Source organism: Anomaloglossus baeobatrachus, chromosome 4 (assembly GCF_048569485.1).
Source record: "Anomaloglossus baeobatrachus isolate aAnoBae1 chromosome 4, aAnoBae1.hap1, whole genome shotgun sequence".
NCBI classification, from domain to species: domain Eukaryota; kingdom Metazoa; phylum Chordata; class Amphibia; order Anura; family Aromobatidae; genus Anomaloglossus; species Anomaloglossus baeobatrachus.
This window is the reverse complement of record NC_134356.1, coordinates 608,190,241-608,202,920: the sequence shown is the minus strand read 5'-3', so window position 1 is coordinate 608,202,920 and position 12,680 is coordinate 608,190,241. Positions and strand designations below refer to the sequence as shown.

The 12,680-nt window shown below is 53.2% G+C and overlaps 1 protein-coding gene across 1 annotated transcript in view; it reads left to right on the top strand.

Annotated features, from left to right (window-relative positions):
* Window positions 1-12,680, top strand: part of GPAT2 (glycerol-3-phosphate acyltransferase 2, mitochondrial) — a 277,049-nt gene that overhangs the window by 192,559 nt on the left and 71,810 nt on the right. The window contains exon 15 of the mRNA XM_075346194.1: window positions 1,969-2,230. Within this exon, the coding sequence (XP_075202309.1) occupies window positions 1,969-2,230 (262 nt within the window). The remainder of the gene's footprint in view (window positions 1-1,968; window positions 2,231-12,680) is intronic.

Sequence of the window (12,680 nt, the reverse complement as noted above, 5' to 3'; positions counted from 1 at the left end):
CGTCGACTTGATGGCGTCACGGCACAACAACAAGGTCCCGCTTTTCATGGCACGGTCTCACGATCACCGAGCTCTGGCGGCAGACGCCTTAGTTCAGGATTGGTCGCAGTTCCGACTACCTTATGTGTTCCCGCCTCTGGCATTGTTGCCCAGAGTGCTCCGCAAAATCAGGTCCGACTGCCGTTGCGCCATTCTCGTCGCTCCAGACTGGCCAAGGAGGTCGTGGTACCCGTATCTGTGGCATCTCACGGTAGGACAACCGTGGGCGCTACCAGGCCGTCCAGACTTGCTGTCTCAAGGGCCGTTTTTCCATCTGAATTCTGCGGCCCTGAACCTGACTGTGTGGCCATTGAGTCCTGGATCCTAGGGACCTCAGGTTTATCTCATGATGTTGTTGCCACCATGAGACAGGCTAGGAAACCATCCTCCGCCAAGATCTACCACAGAACGTGGAAGATATTCTTCTCTTGGTGCTCTGCTCAGGGAGTTTCTCCCTGGCCATTTGCATTGCCTATTTTTCTTTCCTTCCTGCAGTCTGGGTTGGAAAAAGGTTTGTCGCTTAGCTCCCTTAAAGGACAAGTCTCTGCGCTATCCGTATTTTTTCAGAAGCGCCTGGCGCGACTTCCTAAGGTACGCACGTTCCTGCAAGGGGTTTGTCATATCGTTCCCCCTTACAAGCGGCCATTGGAACCCTGGGATCTGAACAAGGTTCTAATTGCTCTCCAGAAGCCACCTTTCGAGCCTATGAAGGAGATTTCCTTTTCTCGGCTTTCACAGAAAGTGGCTTTTCTGGTGGCGGTCACGTCTCTTCGGAGAGTGTCGGAGCTGGCGGCGTTATCTTGCAAATCTCCCTTCCTGGTGTTTCACCAAGACAAGGTAGTACTGCGTCCAATTCCAGAGTTTCTTCCCAAGGTGGTATCTTCCTTTCATCTCAATCAGGATATCACTTTACCATCTTTGTGTCCGCATCCAGTTCACCAATTTGAAAAGGGTTTGCATCTGTTGGACCTGGTGAGAGCACTCAGGATCTACATTTCCCGCACGGCGCCTCTGCGCCGTTCGGATGCACTCTTTATCCTGGTCGCTGGTCAGCATAAAGGGTCGCAAGCTTCCAAATCCACCCTTGCGCGGTGGATCAAGGAACCAATTCTTCACGCCTACCGTTCTGCTGGGCTTCCGACTCCTTCTGGACTGAAGGCCCATTCTACCAGAGCCGTGGGTGCGTCCTGGGCATTACGGCATCAGGCTACGGCTCAGCAGGTGTGCCAGGCGGCTACCTGGTCGAGTCTGCACACTTTTACCAAGCATTATCAGGTGCATACCTACGCTTCGGCGGATGCCAGCCTAGGTAGACAAGTCCTGCAGGCGGCGGTGGCCCACCTGTAAGAAAGGGCTGCCTGACAGCCCGATCACGAGGTATTCTTTTACCCACCCAGGGACTGCTTTTGGACGTCCCAATTGTCTGGTTCTCCCAATTAGGAGCGAAAAAGAAGAAGGGAATTTTGTTTACTTACCGTAAATTTTTTTTCTTCTAGCTCCAATTGGGAGACCCAGCACCCGCCCTGTTTTTTCTTAGGGTATTTGTTTTTCGGGTGCACATGTTGTTCATGTTGATAAGTTACGTTCTCCGATATTGTTTATCGGATTGAATTTGTTTTTGAAACAGTTATTGGCTTTCCTCCTTCTTGCTTTTGCACTAAAACTGAGGGACCCGTGCTCCCACGGGGGGGGTGTATAGCCAGAAGGGGAGGGGCCTTACACTTTTAAGTGTAGTACTTTGTGCGGCCTCCGGAGGCAGTAGCTATACACCCAATTGTCTGGGTCTCCCAATTGGAGCTAGAAGAAAAGGAATTTACGGTAAGTAAACAAAATTCCCTTCTTCTCATATGATTACTCTTCATAACATGAATCTGTGCATTTTTGCCACATTTGCATTAATTGCTCTCCCCTTTCCTCTCCATTTCTCAGGGTGTCTCCCTGTCCCAGCTGCTTTCTGACCTCCCTGTGATAACAGAAGAGATTCTTCTTCGTGGGTTTGATGTTGGATTTTCTGGCCAGCGGTGGGACGTTCTCCGGCACGGTCTTTCCATCCTCCGTTGCTCCGCTGCCTTGTATTCCACTCCCTCAGATGATGTCTATGTGCTCTGCAGAGAGTCACTAGATGGTATCAGAGGACTGTCCCTGCAGAGCGCCTCCGTGCTGCCGGTCTTCTTGCATGAAGCTTTAGGAGGTAGATGTATATGTCTGGCTTTGCATCCCCAATGAAGCGAAAAGTCTGGAGCAGTCCGTTCTGGAACTCTGTGTTGCGTATTACCTCTGTTATTCCTCCTGGAAATGTGTGAATCTGCTCACATCTGGGTGTGACCATTCCGCTTGTCAGTAGGGTCACTCCCAATGCGATCTAATTGGTGATTGGCTATAATCCAGTGTGAAGGGGCTTGCACCATTGATAAGGGCCATGGTACCCAGTTGTTCACCATTTTCACACAAGCCAATATGTTAAAATCGCGGTGTGTGAATGTGTCCTAACTACTCATTTATGCCTCCTGGTTTATGTAGCTGTTCGGACCAGCAGTATATTAACACAACTTTCCACTTAACGTAAATAGAAGAAATTGTCCAGGGATAAGATATTGATGAACCATCCTTGGGATAGGTCATCAATATTAGATGAGTGGGGTCCAACACTCTGCAACCCCACTGCCCAGCTTTACCAGGCCCCATAGCCGCTGGACATACACAGTGTGCGGAAGGTGACCACCAGACCTCTGTAGACTGTTCTGGTAACCGCTGATCACAAGGGATGGCGGGTGCCTTTAGGATATTTTAATCTCGGTCATAAACAACCCCTTTCAGTTTTCTGCAGGACCCCTTTAAACCTTTCACAACCAAGGACGTACATATAAGTCTTTGGCCCTGTCTTTCTTAATGCGGGCTCGCGCATTGAGCCCGCATTATTCCCCGCACATGTCTGCTGATCTAATCAGAAGATGTGCAGCTAACCCTTAGATTGCATGGTCCAGCTCTTACAGTACGATCAAACGCGCTCCAGCGGGGATCACACTGTCCGCCGCCACCATCAGTGGCCCCGTTATGCCATCACAGGGCACCAATGGATTACCACGACAGCACAGGGTCAGATAATGACCCCTGTCGGTCCCATAACTCACTTCAGTAGAGCGCCAGTACTCACAGTAACACAGCATTTCTCCTGATCACAGCGATGCTGAAGCACCGCTCTGATCAGCTAAGCAATCGGACAGTGCAGACATAAATTCCCCCAGGCGGACCAATATAAATCAATAATTAATGTAAAAAAAAAAAGTTTTTACAAACCTGGAAAAAAAAAACAACAAAAGTTCCAATCCCCATTTGCCCCATTGAAAAAAAAACCAATAATAAAACAAACCACACATCTCTGGTATCACTGTATTCAGAAATGCCTGATCTATCAAAATAGAAAATCAATTTTCTTTGTCGCTCCATTGGGAGACCCAGACAATTGGGTGTATAGCTTCTGCCTCCGGAGGCCACACAAAGTATTACACTTTAAAAAGTGTAACCCCTCCCCTCTGCCTATACACCCTCCCGTGCATCACGGGCTCCTCAGTTTTATGCTTTGTGTTGAAGGAGGCACACATTCACTCTAGCTCCCATTTTAGTCAGCAGCAGCTGCTGATTGTATCGGATGGAAGAAAAGAGGGCCCCCACAGGGCCCCCGGCATGCTCCCTTCTCACCCCACTAAGTCGGCGGTGCTGTTAAGGTTGAGGTACCCATTGCGGGTACAAAGGCTGGAGCCACATGCCGTTTTCCTTCCCCATCCCTTAGAGGCTCTGGGAGAAGTGGGATCCTAACCGGTCATCCATTCACTGGGACCGGGCTCCCTCCGCAGCCCCTGTGGGAATCTGCCGGACAGGAGACTTGGTATCATCAGGGACAGGGCCCTTCATCTAAAGGTACTCTGTGTCCCCATGGGGACGGTGCATGGAGCGCTTGTGTCACAGACGCTGCAGCGGCTGCTGTTTTTTTGTGACGACCGGGACTACCGCGCCGACCGCGCCTGTTTGCCGGCCGCGGTATTAAATTTAGTCCCCGCCTTCATGCGGCCTAGTACCATAACTCCCGCCCCCGGGCCTGCCAGTCAGAGGTAAGGGCGGGACGGTTGACCTGACGTCGACAGTGAGGGCTGGAGCATACTTTAGGTGTCCTCCTCCCCCCTCACTGATCACTGTGGGGCACCAGATTCCCGCACTTCATTAGTCGCCGCCCACGGCTCCCTCCTCCCCTGAGAGCTCCGGCAGCCATTGTTACAATCACATTCTGCCGGTGGAGGATTTCAGGAACGAGCTCTACAGCTCTGGGAGGCCCAAGGCAGGGAATCTGGTGGACACACAACCGCTTTGGGCGGTCGGTAAGCCACACCGGTCACCCGGTGCTGGTCCCCCTAGGGTGCCGAAGTGTATATATATATATATATATATATATATATTTGTATACATTTTCTCTGTTCGGCCGCATTGTTTTGCTTTTGGCTATATACCCTCAGTGATCACTCTCATAGGAGACAACAGCATGTCGTCCACAAGGAGCAAGGGTGCCAAGACACAGGGTTATTTTGCAACCTGTACCTCTTGTGCGGCTATGTTACCTGCAGGTTCCACCTACCCTCACTGTGAGCAATGCTCGGCCCCTGTTGCACTCACTCAGCCGGAGCCTCGGGCACTGGTGGGACCCTCGGCTCAGGTAGAACCGCCGGCTTCCCCTGTCCAGGTGGCAGGGACAGAGTTTGCAGTTTTGGCTGAGAAACTCTCTGAGTCGCTTTCACAATCCATGGCTCAGTCTATGGACAAATGGTCTGCTAAGATACTAGAAGCCTTGCAGTCCAGATCGGTCCTTACACAGGCCCCGGGCACTGTGGGATCATCGCCCCCAGGCCCCTCTCGGTCTGCGCCGCAGCGTGCTCCTGGGGTTCCACCTAGGTCTCACGGGGAGGACTCCGGCACGGACCGCAGTCCCAGACCAGCTAAGCGGGCTCGCTGGGAATCTTCCCCGACTTCATCACGCTGTTCGGGGTCTCAGCTTGAGGACTCTCTGGAGGATGAAGCGGATGTCGCAGCTCAGGGCTCTGACCCTGACGTTGCTCTCAATCTTGATACACCTGAAGGGGACGCCATAGTAAATGACCTTATAGCGTCCATCAACCAGGTGCTAGATCTTTCTCCCCCAACTCCACCTATAGAGGAGTCGGATTCGCAGCAGGAGAAACACCAGTTTAGGTTTCCCAAACGTACACGGAGTGCGTTTTTCGATCACTCTAACTTCAGAGATGCTGTCCAGAAGCACAGAGCATTTCCGGACAAGCGCTATACTAAGCGCCTTATTGACACACGTTACCCCTTCCCCTCTGACGTAGTTAAGGGTTGGGCTCAATGTCCCAAGGTGGATCCTCCAGTCTCTAGACTGGCGGCAAGATCTGTAGTATCAGTGGCAGATGGCTCATCGCTCAAGGATGCCACTGACAGGCAGATAGAGCTCCTGATGAAATCCATCTATGAAGCCACAGGCGCGTCTTTTGCCCCGGCCTTTGCAGCCGTGTGGGCACTCCAAGCTATCTCAGCTTGTCTGCCTGAGATTAATGCGGTCACACGTACCTCTGCTCCGCAAGTTGCGTCTTTGACTTCTCAGGCGTCGGTATTTTTATCCTACGCCATGAATGCCGTCCTGGACTCTGCTTGCCGTACAGCGGTAGCGTCCGCCAATTCGGTGGCAGTCCGCAGGGCCATGTGGCTACGCGAATGGAAGGCAGACTCTGCTTCCAAGAAGTTCTTAACCGGTTTGCCATTTTCTGGCGACCGATTGTTTGGCGAGCGATTGGATGAAATTATTAAGCAATCCAAGGGAAAGGACTCGTCCTTACCCCAGTCCAAACCAAACAGACCTCAGCAACGGAAAATTCAATCGAGGTTTCGGTCCTTTCGGCCCTCAGCCAGGTCCCAATCCTCCTCGTCCAACAGGCCACAGAAGGGCCAGAGGAACTCTTATGCATGGCGGTCTAAGTCACGTCCTCCAAAGACCGCCGGAGGCACTGTCTCCAAGGCGGCCTCCTCATGACTTTCGGCCTCCCCAAACCGCATCCTCGGTCGGTGGCAGGCTCTCCCGCTTTTGCGACGCCTGGTGGCCACATGTCCAAGACCGATGGGTGAGAGACATTCTGTCTCACGGTTACAGGATAGAGTTCAGCTCTCGTCCTCCGACTCGTTTCTTCAGAACATCTCCGCCCCCCGAGCGAGCCGATGCACTTTTTCAGGCGGTGAACACTCTGAAGACAGGAGTTGTGATCCCCGTTCCCCTTCAGGAACGTGGTCGCGGTTTTTACTCCAACTTGTTCGTGGTGCCAAAAAAAGGACGGATCATTCCGTCCCTTTCTGGACCTCAAACTGCTCAACAGACACGTGAGAACCAGACGGTTTCGGATGGAATCTCTCCGCTCAGTCATCGCTTCGATGTCCCAAGGAGACTTCCTAGCATCAATCGACATCAGGGATGCTTATCTCCATGTGCCGATCGCACCAGAGCATCAACGCTTCCTGCGTTTCGCCATCAGGGACGAACACCTTCAGTTTGTGGCACTGCCTTTCGGCCTGGCGACAGCCCCACGGGTCTTCACCAAGGTCATGGCATCCGTTGTGGCGGTCCTACACTCTCAAGGCCACTCGGTGATCCCTTACTTAGACGATCTCCTAGTCAAGGCACCCTCCCGGGTGGCATGTCAACACAGCCTGACCGTCGCTCTGGAGACTCTCCAGAGGTTCGGGTGGATCATCAATTTCCCAAAGTCAAAATTGACACCGACCCAATCACTGACTTACCTCGGGATGGAGTTTCATACTCTCTCAGCGATAGTCAAGCTACCGCTGGACAAACAGCTTTCTCTGCAGGCGGGGGTGCAGTCTCTTTTTCGGGGCCAGTCACACCCCTTGAGGCGCCTCATGCACTTCCTGGGGAAGATGGTGGCAGCAATGGAGGCAGTCCCCTTTGCGCAGTTTCATCTGCGTCCACTCCAATGGGACATTCTCCGCAAATGGGACAGGAGGTCGACGTCCCTAGACAGGAACGTCTCTCTTTCCCTGGCAGCCAAAACCTCTCTTCAGTGGTGGCTTCTTCCCACTTCTCTGTCGAAGGGAAAATCCTTCCTGCCCCCATCCTGGGCTGTGGTCACGACGGACGCGAGTCTGTCAGGGTGGGGAGCGGTTTTTCTCCACCACAGGGCTCAGGGAACCTGGACTCCGACAGAGTCCTCCCTTCAGATCAATGTTCTGGAGATAAGGGCAGTGTATCTAGCCCTAAAGGCGTTCCATCGGTGGCTGGAGGGCAGGCAGATCCGCATACAGTCGGACAACGCCACGGCGGTCGCGTACATCAACCACCAGGGCGGCACGCGCAGCCGTCAAGCCTTCCAGGAAGTTCGGCGGGCTCTGCTGTGGGCGGAGGCCACAGCCTCAACCATCTCCGCAGTTCACATCCCGGGCGTAGAAAACTGGGAAGCAGACTTTCTCAGTCGCCAGGGCATGGACGCAGGGGAATGGTCTCTTCACCCGGACGTGTTTCGAGAGATCTGTTGCCGCTGGGGAACGCCGGACGTCGATCTCATGGCGTCTCGGCACAACAACAAAGTCCCGGCATTCATGGCACGGTCTCAAGATCACAGAGCTCTGGCGGCGGACGCATTAGTTCAGGATTGGTCGCAGTTTCGACTGCCTTTTGTATTTCCTCCTCTGGCGATGCTGCCCAGAGTGTTACGCAAGATCAGGTCCGACTGCCGCCGCGCCATCCTCGTCGCTCCAGACTGGCCGAGGAGGTCGTGGTACCCGGATCTGAGGCACCTCACGGTGGGTCAACCGTGGGCACTCCCAGACCGACCAGACTTGCTGTCTCAAGGGCCATTTTTCCATCTGAATTCTGCGGCCCTCAACCTGACTGTGTGGCCATTGAGTCCTGGCTCCTAGCGTCCTCAGGGTTATCTCAAGATGTCATTGCCACTATGAGACAGGCCAGGAAACCAACGTCCGCCAAGATCTATCACAGGGCTTGGAGGATCTTCTTATCCTGGTGCTCTGATAGGGGTTTTACCCCCTGGCCGTTTGCCTTACCCACTTTTCTTTCCTTCCTTCAATCCGGAATGGACAAGGGTTTGTCTCTCGGCTCTCTCAAGGGACAAGTATCGGCGCTTTCCGTGTTTTTTCAAAAGCGTCTAGCCAGGCTTCCGCAGGTCCGCACGTTCCTGCAGGGAGTTTGCCACATAGTCCCACCTTACAAGCGGCCGCTGGAACCCTGTGATCTTAACAGGGTGCTAAGGGCTCTTCAGAAACCACCTTTCGAGCCGCTGCGGGATGTCTCTTTATCACGTCTTTCGCAGAAGGTGGCTTTTCTAGTGGCAGTTACATCGCTCCGTAGAGTGTCAGAGCTAGCAGCGTTGTCATGCAAAGCCCCCTTCCTGGTTTTTCACCAGGATAAGGTGGTTCTGCGTCCGGTCCCGGAATTTCTCCCTAAGGTGGTATCCCCTTTTCATCTCAATCAGGATATCTCCTTACCTTCATTTTGCCCTCATCCAGTTCACCAATGTGAAAAGGTTTTGCACTTGTTAGATCTAGTGAGAGCACTCCGGCTCTACGTGTCTCGCACGGCGCCCCTGCGCCGTTCTGATGCGCTCTTTGTCCTTGTCGCTGGCCAGCGTAAGGGGTCGCAGGCTTCCAAGTCAACCTTGGCTCGGTGGATCAAGGAACCGATTCTTGAAGCCTACCGTTCTTCTGGGCTTCCGATTCCTTCAGGGCTGAAAGCCCATTCTACCAGAGCCGTGGGTGCGTCCTGGGCATTGCGGCACCGGGCTACGGCTCAGCAGGTGTGTCAGGCGGCTACCTGGTCTAGTCTGCACACTTTCACGAAACACTATCAGGTGCATACCTATGCTTCGGCAGATGCCAGTCTAGGTAGGCGAGTCCTTCAGGCGGCGGTTGCCCACCTGTAAGAGGGACTGCTTTTGGATGTCCCAATTGTCTGGGTCTCCCAATGGAGCGACAAAGAAGGGAATTTTGTTTACTTACCCTAAATTCCTTTTCTTCTAGCTCCTATTGGGAGACCCAGCACCCGCCCCTGTTCCCTTCGGGCTGTTGTTCTTTTGTGTACACATGTTGTTCATGTTGAATTGTTCTTTTGGTTCATGGTTTCAGTTCTCCGAACATCCGTCGGATTGAATTTACCTTAGACCAATTTATAAGTTTCCTCCTTCCTGCTTTTGCACCAAAACTGAGGAGCCCGTGATGCACGGGAGGGTGTATAGGCAGAGGGGAGGGGTTACACTTTTTAAAGTGTAATACTTTGTGTGGCCTCCGGAGGCAGAAGCTATACACCCAATTGTCTGGGTCTCCCAATAGGAGCTAGAAGAAAAGGAATTTACGGTAAGTAAACAAAATTCCCTTCATTCAGGAAAAAAAAAATCAAAACGTCAAAATTATGTTTTGTTTTTTTTTTTGTTGCCGCAACATTGCATTAAAATGCAATAACAGGCGATCAAAGCATGTGATAATTAAAAACGTCAGCTCAAGACGCAAAAAATAAGCAGTTACTGAGCCCCAGATCCCTAAAAATGGCGACAAAAGCGCTATTTTGGTTTTTGACAAACTTCTGAATTTTTTTCACCACTTAGATGAAAGTAAAACTATACATGTCTGGTGTCTACAAACTAATACTGACCTGGGGAATCAGAATGCCAGGTCAATTTTACAATATAGTTAACATGGGAAATAAGAACAAAAAACAATTGTGGAATTGCACTTTTCTTTGTCGCTCCATTGGGAGACCCAGACAATTGGGTGTATAGCTACTGCCTCCGGAGGCCACACAAAGTATTACACTTTAAAAAGTGTAACCCCTCCCCTCTGCCTATACACCCTCCCGTGCATCACGGGCCCATCAGTTTTATGCTTTGTGTTGAAGGAGGCTGACACTCACACAATGCTCCACATTTTAGTCAGCAGCAGCTGCTGATTATATCGGATGGAAGAAAAGAGGGCCCCTAACAGGGCCCCCGGCATGCTCCCTTCTCACCCCACTGAGTCGGCGGTGCTGTTAAGGTTGAGGTACCCATTGCGGGTACACAGGCTGGAGCCACATGCCGTTTTCCTTCCCCATCCCTTAGGGGCTCTGGGTGAAGTGGGATCCTAACCGGTCATCCAGGCACTGGGACCGGGCTCCCTCCGCAGCCCCTGGTGGTATCTGCCGGACAGGAGATGGAGTATCGTCAGGGACATGGCCCTGCATCTACAGGTACTCTGTGTCCCCTTTGGGACGGTGCATGAAGCACCTTGGCCTCAGACGCTGCAGCGACTGCGGTGTGATTTTTTTCGACCGGGACTACCGCGCCGACCGTGCCTGTTTGCCGGCCGCGGTTTTTACTTTAGTCCCCGGTTTTTGCGGCCTAGTGTATTAAACTCCCGCCCCTGGGCCTGCCAGTCAGGGGGAAGGGCGGGACGGTCGGTATGACGTCGACGGTGAGGGCTGGAGCACACTTCGCTGTCCTCCTCCCCCCTCACGGTTCACTATGGGGCGCAGATTCCTGCACTTTTGTGGTTCCGCCCTCGGCTCCCTCCTCCCCTCGGAACGCCGGCAGCCATTGTTATATGGCATGATTCTGCCGGTGGAGATCTCAGAATGTGCTCACTGTTCGGCAGCACTGCAGCTCTAGGAGAAGGGGTTCCTAACCGGTCGCCATGCACTGGGACCGGGCTCCATCCGCAGCCCCTGGGGGATTCTGACGGACAGGAGACAGGACATCATCAGGGACAGAGCCCTGCATCCATAAGGTACTCTGTGTCCCCGTTGGGGGACGCTGCATACAGCACCTGGGTTACAAACGCCGCAGCGGTTGCTGTGTGGTTTGTGAGACCGGGACTACCGCGCCGACCGCGCCTGTTTGCCGGCCGCGTCTTTAACTTTAGTCCCCGGCTCTTGCGGCCTAGTACCATATACTCCCGTTCCCGGGCCTGCCAGTCAGGGGTAACGACGGGACGGCCGACGGGACGTCGGCAGTGAGGGCTGGAGCATACTTGGTATCCTCCTCCCCCCTCACTGTGCACTGTGGGGCACCAGTTTCCCAGTTTCCCAATCGGGTGCTGGCCCCCCTTAGGTGCCGAAGTGTATATATATATATATATATATATATATATATATATTTATATGGTATATGATTTCACTGTTCGGCAGCACTATTTGCTTTTGGCTATATACCCTCGCTGATTACTAAGAGGTGACCTCAGCAGGTCGTCCGCAAACAGTAAGGGTGCCAAGGCACAGGCTTTCTTTGCAACCTGTACCTCTTGTGCGGCTATATTGCCGGCAGGTTCCACCTATCATTGCAAATGCTTGGCCCCTGGGGCACTCACTCAGCCGGAGCCTCTGGCACGGGTGGGACCCTCGGCTCAGGTGGTACCACCGGTTTCCACTGCACAGATGGCAGGGACAGAGTTTGCACGTTTGACTGAGCAACTCTCTGAGTCATTCCATGGCCCAGTCTATGAACAGAGGGGCTGCTAAGCTGGAAGCTTTGCAGTCCAGAACGGTAACACAGGACCAGGGAGCTGTGAGTTCATCGCCCCCAGGCCCCTCTGGGTCGGTATAACAAGGGGCTCCTGGGGTAACACCCAGATCCCACGGTGAGAACTCCGACACGGACCGCGGCCTCACACAGGCTAACCGGGCTCGCTGGGAACCTTCCACGACTTCACTGTCGTAGTTAAGGATGAAGCGGAGGTCGCAGCTCAGGGCTCTGAACCTAACGTTGCGCTCAATCTGGATACACCTGAAGGGGACGCCATAGTAAACGACCTTATAGCGTCCGTCAACCAGGTGCTAGACCTCTCTTCCCCATCTTCTCCTATGGAGGAGTCGGCTTCACAGCGGGAGAAACACCAGTTTAGGTTTCCCAAATGTACACGGAGTGCGTTTTTCTCGATCACTCTAACTTCAGAGAGGCTGTCCAGAAGCACAGAACTTTCCGGACAAGCGCTTTACTAAGCGCCTTAATGACACACGTTACCCTTTTCCCCCCTGACGTAGTTAAGGGTTGGGCTCAGTGTCACAGGGTGGATCCTCCAGTCTCCAGACTGGCGGCTAGATCCGTAGCATTAGTGGCAGATGGTTCATCTCTCATGGATGCCACTGACAGGCAAATAAAGCTTATGATGAAAGCCATCTTTGAAGCCATAGGCGCATCTTTTGCTCCGGCCTTCGCAGCCGTGAGGGCTCTCCAAGCTATCTCAGCTTCTCTGGCTGAGATTAATGCGGTCGCACGTATCGCTGCCCCGCAGGTTGTGTCCTTGGCTTCTCAAGCGTCCCAGCCCTCCTCGTCCAACAGGCCACAGAAGAGCCAGAGGAACTCTTCTCCACGGCGGTCTAAGTCACGTCCTCCAAAGACCACCGGAGGCACCGTCTCCAAGGCGGCCTCCTCATGACTTTCGGCCGCCCCAAACCGCATCCTCGGTCGGTGGCAGGCTCTCCCGCTTTTGCGACGCCTGGGGCCACATGTCCAAGACCGATGGGTGAGAGACATTCTGTCTCACGGTTTCAGGATAAGAGTTCAGCTCTCGTCCTCCGACTCGTTTTTTTCAGAACATCTCCGCCCCCC